Below are 25138 nucleotides of genomic sequence, written 5' to 3'. Positions count from 1 at the left end.
AGGAAAGTTTGCTGCAGTTTATTTGTACATGTTTGACCAAGTTAGTCAGTTTCACTTTCTTTGTTATTTACATTACATTGGCTGTTCTACTCCTAATTTCACTGAGTTGACAAATTAAAGTTGTTTTTACATGTTTGATAAAGCTTGTGAAGCTGTTGGTGGATTTAAGTGCTATACATGTGCAGTTACCAAATTTGTAATTCAGTACATTTATGTCTATGTTTTTTTGGGGGGGGGCCTGGAGGGGTTTAAATAGAAACATTTTAAGTCAATTCAGCTACTTTTCTGTATCGGATCAGTATTGGCCGGTACTTAACCTCAGATATCGGTGTCAGACGTGAAAAAAAATTGTTTAACAATGTTATTCTACAAAAAATAGAAAATGGTTACTAGGCGGTTAAAAACAACGATCCAGTCGTACAAGCAGTGTACAACTTGTGCACCAGCAGCGAGAAGCATGCAGTGGATAGCCAATATCAAGAACAGTATGTCTTGAACAGTAAGCAACTGGATCTCTTCTCTTCAACTACTACAATGCTCTCAAATTAAATCATGTTTAGGGTTGATGGACAAAATTCTCAACATCAACCAAAACATAACAAAAATGTTTTCATCTGTCTACAGAATGTTTTCTCGTATGAGTTTTTCTAGATTGGGACATTTCAGGGATGTCTGGCCAATCGCTCAGCTTAACATTAGCGTCTTCTTATCATAAATAGCTGCAGAACCTCTTTGATCACTCTGAAGCTGATCGTTAACTGAATGTTTCCCATAATCTTCATTCTATTCAAGAAATAGTTTTCCATTATCTTCAACGTGTTTCTGGTGTCGTTTACCAATTTAAACTATCTGAAATCAATTTAGCTCAGCAGCCAATCAATTTCAGGACTTCTTTATATATTCTCCAGCCTCCAGTCAACTTTTGTTATTTGAGTAACAATGGTCTGCTGAGAAATGTCTGGATGGACCCATTTTATTCAGATCTTCAAACAGGAAAGCACCTTTACCAGCACATACAACATTTTCTGCCATCGACCTTACACAGAATGAAAAGTCTTACTGACAGAAGTCCACACTGTTAACTTCAACATTCCCCTTTCCTTTTCTAAAACTTCACACATATGATTCTCCCTGCTAACATCCATCAGTCCATTCTTCTGTGCACCTATCATCTATTTGTTCCTCTATCCATTCCTTCCTTCTATTGTCTATCCATCCATTTCACCAGCTATCAACCTATCCATTCATCCATCTGTTGATCTGTCAGTCCATCCATTGATACTTAGTAAATCCAATAAGTCCATAAATTGTTGCTCAAACCTTCCTTCATTGCTTCCTAGATTTCTTTGTTCCCTTCTTCTTGTTTTCTTCCTTTGTTTCTGCCTTAAATGTTCAATATTTCAAGTCTGAGCACAAAAACTATCTGGCATTGGTATTAACTATGAAGTTTTATATTTAGACTTCCAAATCACCCAGAAATGATTGAGGAATGTGGGAAAAGTATGGAATTACAACATGGACAAATGTGTTATGTTAAGCAACATGAAATAAACACAGTTTGTGTTTACCAAATTCTGAAAGTAAAACATGACATATTGTGGAAAATGTCATAAAAAATGTCTGAATACAATATTTATTCATTTACCATCCAGTAAATTGAAGTCAAATTGGTGCCTAAATATATGATGTTGAGAGTCCTGTCAATCTGTCAGCAATCTGACAGTCTCTGTTGTCAAAACAAATACTGTCATTTTTGACACATGTCCAGCCTGCTTGTTCTGTTCATTGACTAAGAGTAAGTGCTGCTTTCGTGCACAGATAATGGATTACCAGCATGCAGTTAAATAGTAATAATGTATTAAGGATGATGACTATACATTAAGGTAATTGACCTTTGTTTTGATGTGGCACAGTTACCCCTCATATCTCTATGGGAGTAATATTCTCTAAGGCATATGCCCCCTTTATTGTCACCTATTCAGTGTCTTGCCACTCTTATTGATATTACTTACACATTAACAATAGCTTTAAAATACTGAAAGTTTTAGAAATAATTTTCCCACCAACATTTGGCACCCCTCTAGCCTGGCGCACATATGCATGGCATACTGAATTCCCGTCACTGTATTCCGTAGACAGAAACAAAACACCAAAGTAAGGATTAGGTAAAAGATGAAAGCAGAACTTTTAAAGTCTACAAAGTAAGGCATCGGGACTTACTTGAATCTTCCCTGGCAGTGCTGACACTGATCCCCGACCCAGCCGTGGTCACACACGCAGCTCCCGTTGACACACTTCCCTGAAAAACAGCTCTTATCGCAGGGCGCCGACGAAGTCCCGGCGTGGAGCACCAGATGAAGCAGCACCAGTAATCCCAGATATGTTTTCCACAGCCCAGATGATGACCTGGCCCAGGCTGGTAGATGTTTACATCCAGAGGGATCCATGATGATGGGAGCGCGTTGAGCTCCACACAGGCTGCCGCTGTTCCCGGAGCTGATTCGCGGGGATCAGCAGTGAGGCGGGTCAGCTCAAGTAGCCCTACCTGTAACCCCGATGAAGAAGGAGCTTGGAGATAACTATTACCTGCGGGCTGTCAGAACATGCTGAGCGGCGTGGGTTGAAGCCGGGGGAGGTGGGCAGAACAAGACAAGAAACTTTGAGGGAAGCCGTTAGAAAACACTACTGATGCGTCTCCACCTGGAACAATTCGTTCCGAGCAGCAAATAAACATACAAGAAAATTCCTTTTCTGCATTTTTAAGTCTTCCAGAAAACTTCAGCTGCGACGAAGAATCCTGCGTCAGGAAGTAAACACACAGCGGAAGGATAAAGCGCTCTTCGCCTTGGAAATTAAGATCCAAGCGAGATCTCATCGCCCTGCGCTGCAACTCATCTGCTAACAAAGACTTAGGCTCCGATCTGCGGTGGGTGGACGCGACAGCCGCGGCTCCTGCTGCAGTCCGGAGCTTCGCCTCGCTCCGCTGACTGATAGCTCCACAGCTGGGGTTGGGATGGGGGTGGGGGAAGTCCTGCACAAAACCCCCAGAACGAGCATTAGCAGTACGGCCACGGCACGCGGTTAAAGGGGCAGGTCCCCTTTAAGGAGGCAGAGAAAAAGCTGGTGACCAACCACTGGCCTGGTTTCACACACCTGAAGCACTGACAGATCGCAGAGGTGACAAAGAGTCGCCACAGAACAGACGGATGTTCGAATGTATAGTTAGATGATTAGCTAAACGATCTGCAGCTAAATCCATATGCTTAGTCCAAAAGGCAAATGAATAAAGACATCTGACTAAAGGTTTTGAACATGCAAAATTAAGATGCATGGAAATGTAGAGAAAAATCAGTGGCATTGAAAATAAAAAAAATAAAATAAATAAATTACAGATGTTAAAAATGATATATAAGGGGGGGTGAGGGGATCTTACATTAAACGTTCAGAATATACAAAATTAAAACATGAAAACAAATATATTTGTTGAAAAACATAAATTAGATATGGTTTAGAAAACTAATCCATGACGAGGTAAATGATTGGACATCAACAAGACTTGATAACATGGATTGTAAAAAGTAATAACTGTTGTTGTTTTTTTTAATTAAAAAAAAATTCTTGGATTTGTCCAATCTGGACTTCTTAATTTTATAAAGTAAAAAATATACTGCAAAAAAATCCATCTTATTGTTATCATACTGATTTATGAAGGTAATTCTTAAATGTTTTATTGAAACATAAAGTATTGGACTATATTGTTCAAGTTGATTCAAAAGTTAAGTGTTTTCCTATTGTCTCTACAAACCACTAAGATTTAGAAACAAGAACAAACTCTAAATTTCCATCAGCACCAGAATTTACAATTTTTAAAATCTACATTAAGCATTCACTAAAAGTCCTGCTTATGTTTACAAATACATCTAATTTTATGGTGAAAAGTTTAACATTTATCCTCTCATTTCAGGAAATGAAACTCATAGCTTATATAGATTCACTAAACAGAATGAAATATTCAAAAGTTTTATTTCTTGTTGTTTTAATGATTATGGTTTAGCAATAATGAAAACCCAAAATTCGGTTTCTAAGAAAATGTGAACATTTGAAAAGAAATGTCAACTTTCTGAAATGTTCATTTCTATGACCGCTGTCAGTGTTAATGTAGAGAAACAACTTACCATTACAGGAAAGCTTTTTGTCTGCTCTCATTGGTGCCTATTGAGGCTATAATGATTCCTTGAATGATTCAAAAACTTGATTATTAAAATTTCTCTAAGAAAAGCTTTCTTTTAAGCTTTGTTCAATTAAGTTTTATTATTTAGCGCACCTTGTTCTGGCTAGGTCATTATTATACGCAGCACTAGCACTAAAAGACTTTAAGGATATAAACAATCTTTGAAGCCAAGCTCAGGGTTTTTGGGGGTGAATTTTTTTTTTTTTTTTAATTATTATTTTTTTATAAATAAATTAAAAAGATTTGTATTTGTGCTCCCCTGAGGGCTTGTGTAACCTCGATAGTCGTGATCGGCTACTTCAAATCAGTTGCGTTGTGTTAATAAGGGCCAGGAGACAGGATGAGATGAAATGATGTTTATCTGTATGGAACAGGATAAGGACTGATCAGGAATCAGGTTAATCACTGCGGGTACAGCACCTTACAAAGAATAGCATTATATGTTAGCATGAAGCTAACATAACATTTTACTATATGTTATACTCAGTGAACCTACTCGCGCCCATTTCTCATGAACTGGCAACGAGATGTCTGTGTCCACTATATTTAACACTACCAACCACCAGGAGGTGGTGCTGTTTCACCCATCACACATTAACCCAAACTTGGAAGTAATGACAAGTGGAATTCTATACATTAACTATGTTACATTTGCATAAAACAGCCAGCAAGCTGGGGCGATGATAGTCTGCAAACTGAGCGATAGACTCATCTGGAGCAGGATTTTACTCTGCTGCATCACATGTAGCTTCAAAAAAATATATGTCTGCTGTTTGGCTGCTAAAGCTGTGAACAAAGCTGCTTTATCACAAGGTTAGGTGCCATATCTTGGCAGGTTTGCATTTGTAATACTCTTTTGCCATTTTCAAGAAAATGGGTTAAACAGTCCTCTGTGAGAAGCTTAAAACATTTTATATTGTTTTACAACTTAATCCACAGCTGTCCCTTGTTTCTTTTATTACTGTGTGTACTATGTTATGTTCTCACCTGTCTCATTGTTGCCCACTAGTTTTAGCATCAAACTGTGTTTGATACTTCTGTGTTCCCCAGTGTTTTCCTGAGTTGCCTGTGAGTGTTTCATGTAAACCATGAAAGTGGTTTCATCATCAGAGTGATGATGAAACCACTTTCATCATCACTCTGCTTATGACCACTGCCTTGTTGAACTGTGGATTCTTTTCAACTAACAGTAAATCATGACACTTGATAGTTATACCCTACTTTGGTGTGGTCTGTCCCATAAAATCGAAACAGATTACATTGATTGTGGTTGTAATTGTATTTTTGCTAAGAAAAATAGAAGACTTAAATGCTATGGTAAAGTTATTAGTAGTTAAACTGAAGTTATTATCTTTGGGCCTAAAAAGGAAAACTCTAGAGTCAATGCACAGCTTGACTCTAGATTGTAATAATAGTTTCCAGTTACTCCAACTAGAAAGTAGAGATCACTTAACACTCCCAATTCCTCCAGTTTGCAGCAAGGATTAAAATTGCTAACAACTCTTCCTGTTGCGTTGCAAACAATTGTTTCCATATGCAAGCGGACACACCAGGGTCTTAGCTTGTATTTAGCAAAAATAACAGATTAATGTATGAATTAATGAGGACCTTTTTATTGCTTGCAGTTTTTATGTTGTTGAGAAGTGATGTGGATTGATGGAACAGCTTGTCCTTACCCTTACCCTCACCTGACTTAATCAGAGAAGCAGCCAAGAAGTCTACAACTCTGGATGTGAGAATGGTTCAGTCAAAGTCCAGACCTAATTCTATTAAAAGAACTGATGATTTAAACAGCCAAGTTTAATCAACTTCACAATTATGCATCACTTTATATTGTAATTTGTAGCTCTAATATGAAAAAATCTGTAGGGATTTACTTTAGCAAGGCCCTGCAGTTTAGTTCTTCCTGCTTCTCTCCTAGATTTATCTCACCAAATCAGAAATGGCTGCTTGATGTTCATTGTGATTCCGCATTATCAAGACACAACAGGCGCTTAGGCATGCAGCCATTTTTTCCAAGAAGCAGCTGCTTTTTTGTAGCGGTGTATTTTTTTTTCGTTTCTCCACTGGGATTTGCAGCTCTGCTTCCTTTACTTCACATCGCACCTTGCTGACGTTGACACACACTTCTTTCCTCACCCTATAATTTACACCAACACCAGGAACCATCTGCTTGCCACCAAATTAGGGGAGAGAATTTACTAAACGTCTTGTGATGCAAATGCTGATCCAGGTGCTGATCAGCATTAAATGATAAATGCTGATCATTTATTATTTCCAGGTCTGAAATAATAAATGATGTCGCGAATCCAAGGAAGTGGATTCGCGACATCAATTTTCTGCTAAGATAAAGTGACGCCTGCTATCAAAGCTGTTAATATAGACGCACTTTGCGATGATATCCCCCCTTCCTCAGGCTGGCGCAGTGGTGCTGGTTTGACTGGAACGAAACAAAGGGTGACATTTCTTTATAAATAATTTCACGCCAGAGAAACGCCTCATAAACACACGGCGCCACCCTCGCGTGGTCTGCTTTAACGCTCCGACGGACAACGGTTTATTAAACCTCACTGTTAGCCTGCGGGAAATTACTTTGGCTTGTTGTTATTGCTGCTGCTGGAGTTGAATCCTATTATAGATCTTTTTTAACCTCCCCTCAAGGACCGGCTATTGATTGGCTTACACAAAGGACCCGCTGTGAGAAAAATGACACACACACACACACACACACACGCACACACACACAAAAGGCACAAATAAACAAACATTGATTTTTGTCAGTTTGTTTATAATTCAACAGCCGAGTGGTTAATGGCGCCAGGGGTGAGCAGGCGGGGATTATGAGAAGTCTGGGTCTTGTAAAATTTTGAGGTCCTGGTGACTGTCCTAGCTTAGAGCTATTTGACATTTATCAAAGCTGACTGAATTAGACCAGAGCAGGCAGAATGCGCTCATCGTCTACACTTTGACAAGATACACAGGTAATCACGTGCAAGGAGTAAACAAAAGGAATAAAGAGGGTTAAAAGAGGGATGAATTACAAGGACACTGGGAAAGTGTCATCAATCTTAATTGGTGTTTGGCGACGCCTGCTGGTTACAGCTGCTAATGCAGAAACCAAAAACAATTTTTATCCAAAAATAAGCTAATTTTAATGTTGTCCTAATAAGGATACTGTATTTGAGTCTGTGTTTTTGTTTTTTATGGTTTTTAATATTTTAAAGTATTGAAATCAGGCCATCTTGTTCTGTTATATTAATGTTTAGTCAGTGTCGATGTAAATTTTACTGTCTGGCAAGAAACTCGTCTCACTGAAACCAAATCTACCTTAAGGTAAAGTTGACTTATTGATAGGCTTATTGATTGATCCGGGGATGCGCTGAAATTTTTTTAAGCTTCTCCAAAATTAAAAAAGTAGCATATATGCTTTTTCAGGTGCCTTATAATCTTTTACTGTTTCCTTAAAGTGGATAAGAATAAAAAATAAAAAAAATCCCTATAGTGTAACTTGAAGTATTGTTGCTTAACAAAGTAGTACATAATGTGTTCATACCTCAAAACATCAAACACTGACAGTTTAGTGACAGAAGTGCTACAATAAAAACAATACTTAACACTAAATGTAGTAGGTATCTTCAGTTTTACATCTCTCCAAATACGATCTGTTGTCTTCAGTTTTTTAACTAAAACACAGAAGCTATTTTTACCCAATCTATTTTCAGATGTATGATGTAAGCTCTACCTATTGGTGAACAGCATTAGCTCCAGTTCACACAGCAAACCAGATGGTCATGGTAATGCTCATTCTCATTTGTTTTTTTAAAAGCGCCATATAAAGAACATCGCAAAAAAGGATAAGATATGCTGTTCAAATTCAACATTTATAATTGCCCAATATTGCCTTAAAAGCAGAGAGAGTTTGATAATAGTTAATAGTTTTGGTAATATCAAGTTGGTGATGTCCTAGTCCAAGTTAGACTATAACACAACAGGACAAGAACCGGATGAAAATTAAATGTGGGCCACGAAAGGAACCGGAAGGAACAAAGGCTGTTAACGTGTTGCTAGCTGGTGGTAAGTTTGCATTAAAATCCTAATTATCTTAGTTTAATTATGAACAGTGCAGTAAATGTATAAACAAACTTACGTTGGTTTCAGAAATAGTCATTTATAAATTTTATTGTGATTTTTATGATTATTATAAAAATTATTCAACTTCATGTTATAACTGCATCGAGGCTCTGTTTGTTGTGACTTAATATAGTTTTCTTTATAACTACATAACTTAACCTGGTTTTAATTTAGCTCAGTATGCCAAAGAGAGTTTGATGTTTTGGGGCTGTTGTTATAACTCGCATATTATTGTTTTTATCTTCAACATATTTTTGCAGTTTAAGCAAATCAATATGAAAAAAATAAATACTTTTCTGTCTCAGAATGGCTCCACTGGATCATCATGGATTGTAAAAAGTGACTCTCCACAACATCTTCATGGTGCAGGGGTGGGTGACTCCAGGCCTAGTCTCTTTTTTTTTTTCTCTCCCCTCCAGGGAGTCTTTTTTGTGGGCTCTAGTGTCCCTTATATGACAGTAGGCTGACAGGAAAGGGGGAGAGAAAGGTGGGAAGACATGCGGCAAATGTTGCTGGTTCTGGGAATCGAACCTGTGACTGCCACGTCGAGGACTCAAGCCCTCTAAATGTGGGTCGTGCTATCCCCTACGCCGCCACAGCACGGCCCGTCTCCTGCAACTTTTAGCTGCGTCTCTACTTCAACACACCTGAGTCAAATAATGAGGTCATTAGCAGGACTCTGGAGAACCTAACTGTTCTTTGGAAGAAGAAATGTCAGTTTGTCTGCAGTAATACTGGAATACTGTGACATTGTATTAAAACAATACTCTGTCCCTGGTGAAATATTTTTCACATTTTCTCTAAAGTGGACCTATTGTTTTACCGTGCTGATTTTTTTTAGCATGTTGTTTGTAAATTTTTTATATATTGACAATTCGTACACTTCTCTGATAGCATATTGAAAATTTACTCTTGTAAAATGTGAATATATTGACTGTATAATTTAACATTTTATCAACCGTAAAGTGTGTTGTAATTGATCCTTCTGTGTACTGTAGTGTGTATGAATCATGTAATATACAAAGTGGCAAAGAAGAATAATAAAATACATTGATAAGTAACTAAAAAATATACTTCATTAGCAATTATAGTAAACTAAAAGAGCATGCTGTAATCACACTATTAATATATAAAATATGTAATTCTTATATACTTAGAAGATATTCTAAATATATTTTAAATGTAATTTGATCACAAAAAATACATTTTTTTTTTACTTAAAGTAACTTTGTATACTGATATTATACAAAGTATAACTTTAATTGTTCCATAAAAGCATATTGCAGTTCACATTAAATCGTGATTTTCCACAACTTAATTACTATTAAAATACACTAAGTACAAAATTAGTTGTTCCAAAATAACATACTTCAAGTATACTGATGATTAGTCATACTTAGTATATTTATTTTTCACTTGGGCATTTCCGCTGGAAAACACCTCAGAAATTTTTAATCTCAGAAATTTTCTAGAAAAAAAAAATTGGTGTAAATTTACTCTCAGTCCTTTTTTTTTTTTATCTACAATGGCCTTGGAGATAGAAAAAATAAATTGCAAATAAATTGCTTGGCTTCTGCAGCCAATGCGGGTTCAGCCGGCTTAAAGTTGCAGTAAACTACCGGCAGGGGGCAGCACTCTTTCAAAATTATATGTACAAAATTTCTCAACGTAAAACATGGATTAAAACAAAAACAAACAAAAAAACAGCTTCCATGGCACAGTGTAAATGGTACAACTCGTATGCTGTACCATTCACAACATACTTTTTTCTCTTCCAGACCGTTGAGAAAAAATGTCACAATTTTTTATTATGGGTTTATGTTGTAATTTGGATTATAGATTTTTTTTAAATATGGTTCTCAGAATAAAAATGATGAGTAAATATCTTAAACCAGTTAAGGACAAACAAAGAAAGGAAAATTAATTTTAAAAGTAACAAATTGGATTTAGTCCTTTTAAAATAGACTTTTATAGCATCCCTTGTTTAAAATTATACTTATTAAAAAGAGAAAGAGAGAGAAAAGCTCAATGCACATTGTGCTTCTGGTCATCACTATGTGCCACTTCTCTTTTTTGTTATGTTTTAATATGTGAAATCTGAAATGTCTTCTTGGACTAAGATGCATTCAAAAATGAAACAAACAGATGTTCCTCATCATTCATTTCCGGGGGGAACAGCTTAATGTGTGAAAGAGAGTTCTTTATGTTTAAGAAAACATTCATATATTGAAATGCAAAAAAATAATATAGCATTTTAATATTTCATGTTGCTTCTGTGTCTATATTCTGGATGGACTCAGACAACGCTGCATATAGTGAAGGTCATGCATCCTTCAGGGGAGGAGGATGTATGTGTATCTAGATTGCCATAGATGAGAACAAAAGTCATTATATACGTTTTATGCAACTTATATTTATCTTCATACAATCTCATGTTACTCTATGTCACTCCTGCTAGATGTTTCATCTAAAAATACATTCTTATATTCTGTATCAATCACATAAATTCATCTTTCAACCCTTATTTGCAAGAAAACACACTACATGAACCTGAACTAAGAGCCTAACAACAATAAAGCCAAATGTTACTGTCCTTTTTTACCTTATATCTTCCTGAAACAATATATCTCAAAGAAGCTTGCATTTTATGTACATGTTGCTGCTGTTTTATAGAAGTAAACACGTGTTCCTATTATTTATTCATTCATAGTTTGTCCTTTCATTGTTTTTTGATAATTTTTTAGACAATACAAATAAAATTGTCTTTTAGAGAAATTGTTTGGCCATCATATTTATTAAAGACTTAATTAACAGTTTAAGACATGAAACTTGTCTCAGAACAAACATGTTGTAATTTGGGGAATTTGGACTCGAGACTTTATTTAGACTTAACTCAGAACGTGCAACACATTGAATTGCCTTTTGCTGAAAATGTGCTATATCAACAAAATTACATTATGTTACCTCTTGTTTTGAGACTTATGCTACATTACACTTACCTCAGAAGTCTCAGCTGGGTTTGACATTACACACTAGGTAAAATAATTCCAGTGAAAGTAGTCGAAAAATTGGGATTTCAACAAGTAGAAATTGTCTGCAGAACTTTGTATGGCAATCGTTTTAATCTTTACTTCAATACATAAGCAAACACCTCTTTTAATTTGTTCAGTTTATGGTTGTAGGTGCTATTAGTAACATTACTTGTAGACACACTCTTACAAATGTGTATTGTAAACTAATCAAGACTCCACCACATCTTGTTGATGCCAGGTACAGCCATTTTCAAACACGAAGCCGGCCTTACAAGTACATAGTCTGAGTTGTTCCCTCTTTCCCAGTTCCGACGTGGATTTTCTGTTCAAGTTGCTTGAACAGAAAAGCAACTGTTGGAATTTTCCTGTTTAGACCTAAATTGAGCCATGTTTTAAATTCAGTGAAAAAAACAACTTTCAAAACAACTTGTCTCAGCTCTGCTAACTATGTCAAATAACAATGTTTAACCCAATCTAAACTTTGAATGATAATATTTTAATAACACTATATTTATTTGAATCCATTTAGTGGCTATATTGATGTAAGTGCTGGACTGATGAGCTTCTGAGTGTCCTGGTTTGCAGTCATCTCCTTGAAATTCCAGTCATGCCTCACATATTCCTGCATCCATCTCAGTTCCTATATTTTATGGACTTGACAGCTGGCCCCTTTTGAGTAAATGTCCATGAATGTTCATATTTCTGCACCTAAACTTCCAGCAGATGAGAATGAGGACACCTGGCTCAAGTCAACATGTCACTGTGTTTGAAGGCTGTTGCTTTTTCCAGCCCCCTCTCCGTATATTTTGAACTGCGTGCAAGATGAAGATACCTTCCCCATCCCTACAGCCCTACTTCCTATGCACTACCTCCCCCGTCTTTCGCACCAGCCAGACACCCATAAATCTGACGTATTTTTCGCATTTCCTGCACCAGACTGACACCGAGACAGAGGAAGGGGAGAAGCAGACAGATATATGAAGTTAGTGAGCAGTGGATGAAACCAGGCCCAAGCTGCAGGAGTCTGTCTTCCCCCTCTTCTTTACCTATCCACCTATCACCACCACCCCGGATACTCCCCCCACCTCCACGCCCCTGCAGCGGTCGCCACCAGCCGCAGTCTGCTCGCAGCGGTCCGGCGAACATCTGCCGATGAGCCCCGGCGACTGCATCCGGAGACTCACACCCGCGTCACGGTGCAGTAGCGGGGACACGCGCCGCTGCTTCCAATGACCTCGAGCCCAGCTGAAATAGTTGGTTTTCTCTTTTTCTTCTCAATTCCTTGAAGGTAAAAACAATGACACAGCGGCTCACATCTGTGGCCTCTGCTCGGTTGTTTTCCGCTATCTCGCGCATGTTGGCACCTATTTATTCCCGGCTCGTCTGAGGAAGTCTTTCCCGGGCTAACGGTCGCGTCTCAGGGGCTGCCCTCCAGCTTACACCGGGCAGAGGTGGGGGGAGGATTTAGGTACTTTGCTGAACTGCTGACGTTTCACAACAAGAAGCAGAAACAGGTTGGATTCAGAAGCTTTCGGACCGCGTCATATTACACCGGAGGACCACCGGTTGAACAGAAATACAGAGCACCTGATTGCCTCCGCGCGCGCGCCGCAGGAGAACATTTTGTCAACAACAGGACCTCTTTCCTCGCGGCGACATGGTGATCTTCAACGGGCAGCTGAAGATTAAAATCTGCGAGGCGCTGGACCTAAAACCCACGGCTTGGTCCCTGCGTCACGCCGTGGGTCCGAAGACTCAGACCTTCCTCCTGGACACGTACATCGCCCTGAACGTGGATGACTCGCGCGTGGGTCAGACCTCCACCAAGCAGAAGACCAACAGCCCCACGTGGAACGATGAGTTCACTACGGAGGTCATCGACGGCAGAAGGATAGAACTGTCCGTCTTCCATGACGCCCCCATCGGCTACGACGACTTCGTGGCCAACTGCATCATCCAGTTTGAGGACATCCTGCACAGCAGCAGCAAGCACTACGAGAACTGGGTGAGTCTGACCCACAAATGCACTCTGCAGCCCTGTACACACAAATCAACAGAAATATGCTGAGATTTTATGGCTATCTGTGTCAATTAAGCTATCAACTGTTGTCTTTAGCCACAAAACGTAATTAATGGAACTAGGACTGAAACAATTAATTGGCCAAATCAAATAAATTTGTTACATTTTAGGTAATAAAATTTAGTTTTTTTTTGTGATTTTTTTGTGTGCATCTTTTAAAGCCTTTTTAATATTTAAAAGTCTTCATTTGTCAATCTGCAGAATGTGCCTTTTTTTAGCTGATTTATTGATTCATCGTCAGAATACTCAGTAGAATAATTGATTACTAACATAATAGTCAGCTGCTGCCCTGAATTAAACCACATAAATGTGAATATTGATGCAACACCTGTTGGATACAATAGAGGAGTCATCACTGTCCTATGACTACAACTATAGTTTGCAATATAAAAAAGGTAAGGTGACACATTAATTATTTTAATCGTATGTGTTTAACATAAAAATAAATCAGTTGAATAAATCGCCTATTATATTTGACATACAAACTCCATGTAGTGGATGTTTGTAAAGTAGAGGGGGGAAAAATACATTGTTCTCAAAAACTGATGTTCTAAATATTAACTTCAAGAAGTAAACTGAACAGATTTGAAGACTTAGCTTTTTATCCCATAATCCCACATTTAATTGTTTGTGATTTTATTAGATTAATTATGTAACAAATACAGATATTTCTGAGAGAATTTTGTAAAAAAAAATTGTATGCAGTACAGACACATAAAAACACTTAAGTGATAAAATGTGTGACAAAATAGGTGCAATAATATAAAGTCCTGGGTTATAACAGCAGTGCAGCAGAATCTGCTTTTGATATTGTGGTGTTGTTTGTTTATTGGCAGCAGTTGAAAAAATGGTGAGTGTGTGAGGAGTCTCTGACAGCGTTCTGGCAGCGGCTCTGAAGCAGATTCTACACAGGGTGTAGAGACTCCAGCAACCTTTAACAGTTTAAGGTCTGTGTCTGATCTCTGCCAATACAAATATTTATAATATCAACAAATACAAGAACAGCATTCAAAAAATTTATTTTTGGTTTCCTGCTGTGAACATCATTAAATATTTACATTAGGAGCAGAAGGTTGGTCATAGGCCTGTCACGATAGCAAATTTGATGAAGCGATAATATTGTTTGAAGACCTTTGTACACTGATTTAATGGAAAAGATGTAATAATCCATGCAATTTCCTGCCAAAGATAATTACACTTTATTTTCAAAAGAACACATAAGACTGGATCTGATAAAATAAAACAACCAAAAACAAAAATAAAATGGATTCTCAGTCTCCATTAACAAAAATGTACTTGAATAAAAACACAAAAGTGTAAATAAATACTGCATTCAACCAAAAGAGTTCAGATTATGAAGTCTGTATACCATATTGCACTTCAGTAATCATTAGATTTAAATAGAGAAGATGGAACATCGACTACCTGATGCAATAGTTCACACTTCACGTTAGTTCACACCTACATTTTCCCCTTACGACAATCTCAGAACTTTAATCATAGGTGTGTGGTGTGTTACGGTAGATTGTCGTGGCACCTCTGATCTAAATCAGGGGTTTTCCCCACTGGGAGCGTTAACGCAGCCTGTTGAATGTGACAGGTAGCCAATCAGAAACCGTGGATTCTCCTCCAGCAGACATTGGAGATGATATGTGGAAACATATCATGTAAACATGTTTATAAAATATTTAGTGCAAAGAATATAGAAATGATGAGGGGAGTTGGAGCGAAATTGCTATGCAGTTGATGAACCCGGTAACTTTTCAGCTGTTAGGCCTAGAGGTTCTAATGATTTTCATTCAGTCAGGACGTTACGCTGACACTAGAGCCACATGCATTGCAGGTAGATTGTAGTAAAGCATCAATTAATGCCTGGTTTTAAAATTAGTTAACTGGACTTGTAGCCATTATTTTGTGCGCATTTTTGGACACCACACGGCACATCGAACCCGATCGAACCGTTATACCTAGGATTTCTGTCGACTAATGTGTGATCTCTCAGGTTTTGAAAATGGGCAGACAATCGGCCGACAGTTCTGTAAGATGGTGTAGTGTGCGCTGGGCAATACACTAAGGATATGAGGAAGGGAGGGTCAGTGCAGAGCACTGGAGTTGAGTCTTTTTTCATTTAGTGTCATCTACAGAAAGAGAAAAAGGCTGGAAGAGACGATAAAGCCGATAATTAAAATGACGTCGATAGTTTTAATTTATCATACGATTAATTGATTTATTTATTGTTTATCGCGACAAGCCTAGTTGGTCATAACAGTTACTTTAAAATGGAGCCAAACACCGGTTGGCCAAAAATAATGTCACCACAGAAAAAAAAAAAAAAGTGCTCACCCACTATTATTTTTGTTGGACCGCCTTTAGCTTTGATTATGGCAGAATATTTTCCCAGCCACATTTCTTCCTCAAAGATAATGGGTTCTCACATAATTTTTAATAAAGTGTTGGACAGTTCTTAACCCAATTTTAGTAGTTTCTGCAATTTCTTCTCATATGTTCTCTGCCTGAGGCAAGCCAATAATTTGACCCTTTTCAAACAGACTGAGAGCTTTTCCATGACCACCGGATGGGTCTCTAGACATGGGTGTTAAATGAAAAGCGACTCACTGCAACAGTTGAATACATAATCGCCCATGCAGTAATTATCCAATAGGAGGCTCGGACATATTTGCTTGGTTAAATACAGGTGGCAACTTTTTTTGGATAAGCAGTGCATTCTGTTTTGAATAACAGAAGGTAAAGTTATGTAGCAGACATTTCAATTGAGCTTTGTAGCTAACATGATAAACTCAGTTGTCACTGTGTGTATTCTCTAGAATGTGGACCATTAACAAAACAAACATTGTCAGCATCACACATGCATAAAAAATACTCAATTTTTAGTTTTGACCAAACAAAACAACATGTGTGGCATCTGGTCAGTGACAAATGCTCCACGGTAACAATCCTTTTCAACTTGTAGTATTCAGAAACAACGTCACTGTTGAATAAAACATGAATGCAAATTTCCTTAGCTGCTATTCTTCTGCGCTCCTTGTCAAGCTGTTCTGCTGCTGTTGTATTTCAGTGTCATTTATGGTGGAGGAGAGATAATATTTTGACATTGAAATAAACATAAATTACCTGCAATCAAAAAATGGGGGAAAAAATCTGTGATTGATTATGGTGACAAATCTGGTTGAAGTAAAGTTTTATTGATGGAATGCTAAGCTAGTATTTGAAGCTGTGTAAAACATTTATGGAAAAGTTTTATTGCATAGTAAGTAATTTGTTTGTTATGATGGGCTATGACACCTGCCGGCATGAATGGATGAAAATACATTTGCTGAAAAACCAATATTTACCAACTTAGTGACTTTGTTATATTTAGTGACTTTTCAGACAAAATCTGCATCAATCAGACAAAATCAGAATTAGCAAGTCAGGCTTTTTAAATATTGGTGGTAGTGGTTTTCTATGAGATCTCAAATTTTTGTGTATTTTTAAACAGTGCCAGAAACAAATGGTGGGAGTAATAAAGACTGGCATTTGGATAGTACGTTTATTACACAAGACTTTACATGTAAAATCTTGTTAGCAAGGCTTAAGCAAATGTTGGAATTTGAAAACACCATGTTCTGATTGTACTAATTTGGACAACAAGATTATTTGGTGATTAAAAATACCAGATGGGGCGTGCTGTGGTGGCGCATGGGGTTAGCACACCCCACGTTTGGAGGCCTTAGTCCTCGACGGGGACGTCGTGGGTTCGACTCCCTGTCCCGACGACCATTGTCGCATGTCTTCCCCCCTCTCCTCGCCCTCTTTCCTGTCTGCCTACTGTCGCAAAAATACAAGCCACTAGCGCCGCAAAAACTCTTTGGAGAAAAAAACCCCAAAAACACACTATCATAATTCTTAGCATTTCAAGGACCCCAAAATTGTTGAAGTCTTTATTCATGTAACGCTAGATCTGTTGTTCTCTAGATACAGTCATTGTAAAATGAAAGTACAGTTTTGATACATAAATGATTTGGTCTTCACTAGGGTCTACACACTCCAAGTTATAGAAGTTTGTTCTCTAGTGATTTGCCATAGCCGAATCACAGTGAGGGGTAAAGAAAGATCCTCATCTTTTGTCTTAAAAAAATGGTATATTTTAGTTTTGTAAGACCAAAGGTTACATATGTCTTGAAAAATTACAGTCTTTGTCCCTGAATGTTGAATGTATGCTATTTACCGACTTTTCGTGTTGCTTTTGGATTTATGACTTTTTAGTAGCTTTGAGCCTATGACGGTTCTTCAGTCGTTATATTGTGGCCATCTTCACAAAGTCTTTTCACATAATTTTCTGAGATTGAAGCATCCATTTTGCAATGAAATGTGTTTGTGTTTGGAACTTAAACCTATTAATATGTGTGAACCTCTGGCTTTCAAGACAGTGAAAAAAACAGCTTAAACTATCTGACCTAAAACAGGAAGAAAAATATTTGAGTAATATCAGATAATGAGAAAATTAAGTATGTATTTTTTTTCCGCATAAATAACCATCTGGTTTCAAGTCAATATTTCTGATCACTGATTTAGATTTTTTTCTTCATAAACCTAATTCATATGCCTTGCCTACTCAGCATGCCATAAAGTCCTGAAAAGGCCAGACCATTTTTTTAAATCAAGTATGTGGCACCAGGGAAACAACAAATATTCAAAAGAAAAAAAACTCTAGCAGGAGTTTTTTTAAAGCCATGCTGGAAAATTACAAGCATGGCTGTATTTCTTCAAAGGAGAACCATCTTCTCCTTTTAAGATAGTGAGAAAAGAAAGCACCAACTGCAGAGTTCTCGCACTGCGCCGTAAACAAGTACATAGTGCTGAAGAAGTGGTCCATTGTTGTTGGAAGCCTTTGGAGCACATGAATGTTTGATTACATTATTGATGAGGCCATCAGGTCCATTAGAGAGAGAACGAGGAGAACAGGACAAGATGAAAGGAGGGTTTTCTTTTTTTAAAGCTCATCATAAAGATTCTTGGTAGACTCAACGAAGGCTGCAGAAACTGTGCCAGACATCTTTTGATTTAAAAGAAAAGAGCTTTTTGGTTTCAGATTGTGGAATGAAATGAAAGTATGCCTCAGCGGCACCAGAGCCCTCGTGAGTTTAATTATTTCTGTCTGTGTTGTTCATTTCTGAAACAAAGAGAAAGACTACTAAAACCTACAGAGCCTGTCAAAAGAATTCCTTAATTTCTCACTTTAGAACCACAAAATTTATTGTGTTTTATTGAGGTTTTATGTGACAGACCAACCTGAGTTTAGATCAGACCTAAAGAAAAATCCACCCTGACCCAGCCTGAACCCATAGTCATCGTTTCTGAGGCCGATCCGACTCGACTAATTAACTTTAATTAGAGGTCCGAACCCGAGGAAAGCCCAACATATTTCTTTTAATTACTTTTTTTTACTTTTGTTATGAGACCATAATTTGTGAAACCAGTGTAACTTCTGACTTTTATTTAATGTTTTCCAGCTCCATCTTGTTGCTTGTTGTAACTGCAGGTTGAGTCAGGTGCAAATCTCCTGGGATGTGTGATTGATAGGAGCAGAGCAGAGTGGGGTTGCGTGTACATTATGCAATGCACTACCCTTGTTATAGTCTGACTAATTTATGCACCCAACTTACTGTCTTTCCCTCCTCAATAGGTTAAACTATCTACTCCTCTATTTACACTGTAAGCATTAGAATTTATCTACTCCTTTGGATTTCTCTGCGCTGTATGTATTGCAGGATTATTGGTTCAGGTTGGAGTTGGACCATAAATTTAAACTCTAACATGAAGTAGCAATTCACCGTGAAGCAGAAATTAATACATAATTTTCATAAATATCAGTTTTTGCACCCTCAACAAAAAAGAAATCTGCAAAATATTGTATTGTCATCATGGTATCAGTGTACTTTACATCAATATGCCAAAGAACGTTTTATTTGGCAATAAATATTAGCTAACTGTACATGTACCAGGCCCTCAGGTGCTTTTTGCCAGTTTGACAATGCTTGAACAATGGAAAAGAAATTGTGTAATTTGGGTGTTAAGATGTTCTGATAAGTTCAGTTATAAACTATTGTCCTTGCAGTTCGGAATACGTGAATTCACCTATGTGCAGATTTTTCTGTAGAACTCAAAAATATTTATAGATAATCCACAGGTTTATAGATTTTTTTCACTCCCGTTGTAAAAGTAGCTAATCTAAGTATATAATTTATTTTCCTTGGCACAATTTAACACAAATTTTTCACAGAAACTTCATCTGTTGGCATATGTTTATGTCTAAATTATTAAAAGGGAACGCAGCTTGCGAAGCTGAAATACCAAGACGTATTGCTGACCGACATATTTGCAAACCAGCTAATAGCGCCATTCATTTTCTTGATTCTGATTGGCTGTACCACAAAGAGCAGAGAGAAGTAACACTGTAGATGTTTGTTTTTGCTTATCTGCTGTAAGACTGTTTCAGCCGTGAACATTAATACATATTGACAGACATGAAGTGTTTAAGCTGTTAAAATAGGCAGCTACAAGCATTCTTAGAGGAGGCCTCAAGTATTTATGGAGTTCTGCCATTCGCAGGCGGTTGTGTTCCCGAACCTTCATGACTACGTCCGCTGTACAAACAAGTTGTTTCATTGGCAAGACAGCAAGATGTGACTTTTTCAAAAGAACCTTGTGCAGATGAAAATGAGGAATTTCATTTGTCTAGAATCTGGATTTGCTACTTGCTGTCTGAGGCCTGTTTGAAACCCAAAGCAGACAGACTTTGATACAATTCTACAATTAAATAGAATGAAACGGTATAATGTGCTGTGTTGTCTCTTAATGGGTAAATTGAGTACGTGGATAGTACAAAAAATTGGCAATTATAAAAAAATAAAAATAAATAAAATAAATGATGTGATCTTATGTCAAACATACAAAGTAAGAAAAACTCTACATTGATTATACACAACTTTAAGCACAAACACACACTCACACATAATTATACCTAATAGAAGTTTAAAGGGCAATTATCCTAACAGTCAACGGAACTGTGGGAGAAATTTCTTTGAGAGAACCCACTTATGCATGCGATCTTGTGCTTCCCATTCAAAAAGACCAAAGGCCAGAGTTCAAACCCAGGTCCTTCTTGATGCAAGGCATCAGTGCTAACAACTTGCTTCAGAAAACTCCACTACTTCTTGCACTTTTTCCATTGGACATCACTATCAAGGGCTACCTTTCTTCAGCATGTTAACTAGTCAGTATTGATAGGAACATTCCCATTAAAGACTGGAAAAGAAGGAGAAAGAGTGGAGGAAAAGTGTGCCAAAATATGGAAAATTTCAAGGAGTGTGAAACATTTGCAGGGCACTGTACCCCAAAATTCAACAAAAATGGTGGACATTGCACCGAGTTTCTGCATGCTTAAAAATGAAGATCACCATGTTTCTGATTAAATGTATCATTAGAGCAAAGTATCAATATCTTATCTACCTGAGTGAACAGCTTTTAACTCAATTCCTTGCATATCTGGCAACATTTCACTGTCAAAAGTCCCTAAAGGCTGAGCAAGCCCTGACTCAACACTCATTAAATATTAGATCATGTCAGAGTAGAAACCACAACATGAAACCTTGTGGGAACTAAAACTCTTGTGTAATCTCTGGGTGAGAAACATCAGCATGAAGTAGAAAGAGAAGTTGCCTCTGGATTGATTTTTTTTATTAGGCCCGAGCAGTGAAAGCGCTGTGAAGGCCTATTGTACTCGTAGTGCAAGTTAGTACTCTGATTCTGCTTCCATCAAATGAATTGGCTTTTGGGAAGCTTCAACATATTCAAGAACTCACCAAACGTCACCCAAAATTGCCAAACAAGTAAAAATGTCGGATTGCAAGTGGACGTGGCCAAACTGCTGTACAGCGCCCCCTAATGTGAGATAAGAGAAACCGTAAGTCATAGAGATCTGAAACGCAGTATGTAGGTAGATCTCCCCAAATCAAGAAAAAAAAGTCTCATTGGAGGTACCCCCTAAAATGCACAACAAGGCGACCATTTTGGGTCTAAAGTAAAATTTTGGCCATTTTTCAATTCTACTCACGTCGAACTTTATTAACTCCTCCTAGGGATTTTGACCTATCAGCCTTATTTTTGATCAGGATGTATTTAAGGGGTGGAGCTTTAAAAGTGATCAAAAAAGGTTGACTTTTCATATATTTTTCAATTCGCACCAATCTTAGCATAAGTGATGCTGGTCGGATGCCTAGCGATCCTATGTCATCATAGTCTGACGTCATCTAAGCCCTGCCCCCTCAGAATCGGAAGCCGCTTCTTTTACTTGAAAAACTCAGTCTCTGACCCCCTTGATGTAATCTAAATGATCTGGTGACAGATGACAGATAACAAGTTAGTCTCACAAGCTTTTGCCCACAAACCTTCTCAGTGTAGTTTTCACCACTGCTTATTTTGACATTGTGTTAAATCACTAAGAATTTGATTTTCAGTTTCAGCTGAAGCAAACATCATTGGCATCGAACCTTTAATGGGGATTTACTAACTTAATTGGGGTTTTGTCTAAGCATGGCTTAACCCACTTCCAAGCATATTTCTGTTTCCTCTATTGATTAAACGGAAAAAATGTCACAGAGGGACACACTGATTGCAAAGGAACATCAAAATTGGATACAGGAAATCAAATAGGACTTCATATTTTGAACTGGAAACTACTTGTCTGTTTCAGCTTTAAAACACTTAATAGTAATGTGCACAAAACACATTTGTCACTGTTTTGTTAAGCCTGTTCAGATATGCACTACTTTCTTTGCACTTGATTTGTGTTTGTATGTACAGACTAAGCAGTGCTGCGTAATTGTATTTAAATAGGTGAAGGAGAAACCCACGACATAGTGCTTGGAGCATCTGGTGTAGGCTAAGAGGTACTTAGAAACTAATTACACCAGCTTACAAAATAAATGTGTAACTAGTTGCCCTGATCAGTTCAAACTTTTCAGTTGTGAGTTGTTTTCACACAGATTTACCTCATGTATTGTTGTTTGCTTGGCTTTTTACAGCCTTCACTTTATTTGGTTTCTTAAGAAAACTAAAGAAGCCACAACAGCTTGATCAAGTTATATTACTTTCACTACAGAGGAAATGATAGTGGTGCTGCCTGGTTGATTGAAGAATAATCAAATATAGGGTTGGTTTTTACACAAGAAGCATTTTGTTTTTTCTATGAGATTCCATGTGTTTAAAGAAAGATTGTGAAATGAGATAATGACTCACAAGCACAGCTGGAAAGCATAACGAGTCCATTGCTTTTTGAGTGTGTATTTAAATGTTGAGGAGAGCTGCGTCACCTGTCTGAGAGATAGAAATCACGCCTTCTGGGAAGAGACTTTGCTTTGGGGAGAGTCTTGTAGTTCATCAGCACATTGTTTGAGGATCATGTGTTTTTAATTCTGTAGCACAGGTCCTCTCATTCCAGTTGTACTAAAACTGTGGATTGTGATGAAAGAGACATTTTTTAGGGTTAAACATCAGTGGCATCTCTGCTTTACACCTGTTTGACTTACCTGTTTGACTTATAGGTGAAGAAAAATGATGTTTTGATGATGAATATTGCAATAATAGTGTAAAAACATACAAAAAGTTTTGAAAGCGTTAAATTTTTTGGCCGTGAGCATAACACAGAGACATACCTTCCAGACCTGTTGCTAACAACCGCTGCTCAGCTAGCTGGAAGGGATGACCAATTAACCAGCTAAAATCAGCTTGTTGTGCTTGTATTACTCTATAAGAGGCAATAGCTGGGCAAAAGGCAGCACACACTCTGGACTTGTCACCAATACAACACAGGACAACACAAAAACAAGTAACTATGCCTACCGTACATACACACACGCCTAAGGACAATGTAGAGTATTAACCTAACAGTCATGTTTTTGGAAAGTGGGAGGAACCTGAGAAAACTTAGAAACAAGAAGATCATGTGAATTTCTTACAAAAATACCCAAACTCATATTCCCTACTTCAGCATCTCTCTGCCAGACTTTTTAACCACACGGCCAGACAGAGATCTGAAGAGGAGCGGCTAAAGCAACTGAAGTGGATTAGCAGTGCTAATGGTGCCATCCAGAACATGTAACTGTGAAATATTGTCTGCTACTTGGATATCGAGCTTTTAGCATGTCATGACTAGCTGTGCGGAAAACTTTGTCAATATTCTGATAATGTTAAAAAAATAAATAATCAAATTTACAATTGCTGTGTTTCCACTAAATAAGATAACATAATAATCTGGCTTGCACAACGTTATGGCTAATGAGAACAAAGCTACTGCCATGAGAATGAGAAATTATTTTAGAATTTTGAATTGAACTGACTTGAATCTGGGAGCCAAAAACCTCAGCACTATTTGACCCGAGATGTGGATAATGTCTTGTACTCTGGTTTTTTCCACTGAGGTTATCATATTGTGAAAGTCTTATTTATACCTGTTGTATATTGCTGACAACAGATTAGACATAAATCCTAACTTAGAAATCTGTCTTCAGCTGTTTTACAAAAAAATCTACTTTGTCTCAACACGCAAGTATTGTCTAGTTTGCCAAGTTGCAGCAGAATACTTCTTATATACTCCTCTCATTTTCCGATCTACACAGGTGAGTGAGCCATGAAATGACAGCTGTAGTTTCTGTACTTTAGGCTGTACTAACGCATCCTAAATCTGAGAGGATGAAATTTTCTCCTTGGTTCCCTTTTTTTTAAAGCCCTAAACATTTTATTGGACACATTTTCTACAACATCTACATTTCTTACTTCCAGAAAGTCTGACACAAGTGCACCACAAGTTGAACAGATGTGAGAAACAGATAATAGACAGAGTGAAGTGGTGAAAGGAAAGGAACAGATTACACACTGAAAACTTCTTTCAGCCAGTTAAAACTTGTTTTATAAATAAATTAGGTGTCAGCAAAGGACTCAATAGAGAATACAATGTTATTTAGGAGCTGGGGAATCTTTTTGGCTGAGGAAAGAAAATTAATGTGTTTTTTGTAATGTCTCACAATATCCACATGACCAGAGGATTGACCAACTTAACTATGTCCCCTGAATCTTTGACGTATAAATGGCTGAATCTCAAGGGGAGAGACATGTTTTGAATGGATATTACAGACAACTAGGTACTATTGGTTGTTTGACACATTATTTACCTGCAGATATTTTCCCATCTAATTAGATTAAACTATTACTATAAATACTAAGTTAATCATGACTCTAATTCATTTGCATCGGAAGGCATAATGCTGCATAGAAACACTACTCTGGAAGCGCCTTGCTAAGCATTTGACATGCATCACTATTTAAGCCACATAGCTTGCACATGTGTACTTCAGATGTGCTGCCACTGCTAAAAAATGTATGCCATTGCTACTCAAAGATAGCAGCAATGAGCCAAAAGTAATATTACCTAATCTCCTACTGAGTTATTTGCTCACAACTTGAAACAGAAAGTGAAACTGATGGGATGACCTACTTTCTAATTAACTCTGCTAAAATGTTTTTGAGCACTTCATGAAACGCATTGAGCTTTACAGTTTAATTCCCAGTCTTTAGCATTCAAAAGATGAACAAAAAGAAATGGTG

At 37.5% G+C, this 25138-nt stretch overlaps 2 protein-coding genes across 13 annotated transcripts in view; one reads left to right on the top strand and one right to left on the bottom strand.

Moving 5' to 3' along the window:
• Positions 1–3085, bottom strand: part of atrnl1a (attractin-like 1a) — a 251671-nt gene extending 248586 nt beyond the window's left edge. For 4 of the 12 annotated variants that reach the window (XR_006372584.1, XM_044136570.1, XM_044136569.1 and 1 more), the window contains exon 1: positions 2221–3074. Coding sequence is in view for 11 of the 12 variants with exons in the window: in XM_044136570.1 (XP_043992505.1) it covers positions 2221–2447 (227 nt within the window). In the remaining variant the exon portion in view is untranslated. Of the gene's footprint in view, positions 1–2220 lie in introns of all 12 variants that reach the window. The other 8 variants (XM_044136577.1, XM_044136578.1, XM_044136579.1 and 5 more) reach the window with 5 other exon arrangements.
• An 8067-nt stretch (positions 3086–11152) lies between these two features.
• LOC122842574 (protein kinase C epsilon type-like) overlaps positions 11153–25138 on the top strand; it is a 98319-nt gene continuing 84333 nt past the window's right edge. The window contains exon 1 of the mRNA XM_044136567.1: positions 11153–13399. Within this exon, the coding sequence (XP_043992502.1) occupies positions 13052–13399 (348 nt within the window). The 5' untranslated portion in view covers positions 11153–13051. The remainder of the gene's footprint in view (positions 13400–25138) is intronic.

This window comes from Gambusia affinis, linkage group LG13 (genome assembly GCF_019740435.1).
Source record: "Gambusia affinis linkage group LG13, SWU_Gaff_1.0, whole genome shotgun sequence".
NCBI classification, from domain to species: Eukaryota; Metazoa; Chordata; class Actinopteri; order Cyprinodontiformes; family Poeciliidae; genus Gambusia; species Gambusia affinis.
Note: the sequence above shows the minus strand (reverse complement) of the source record. Positions and strands in the feature narration are given on the sequence as shown.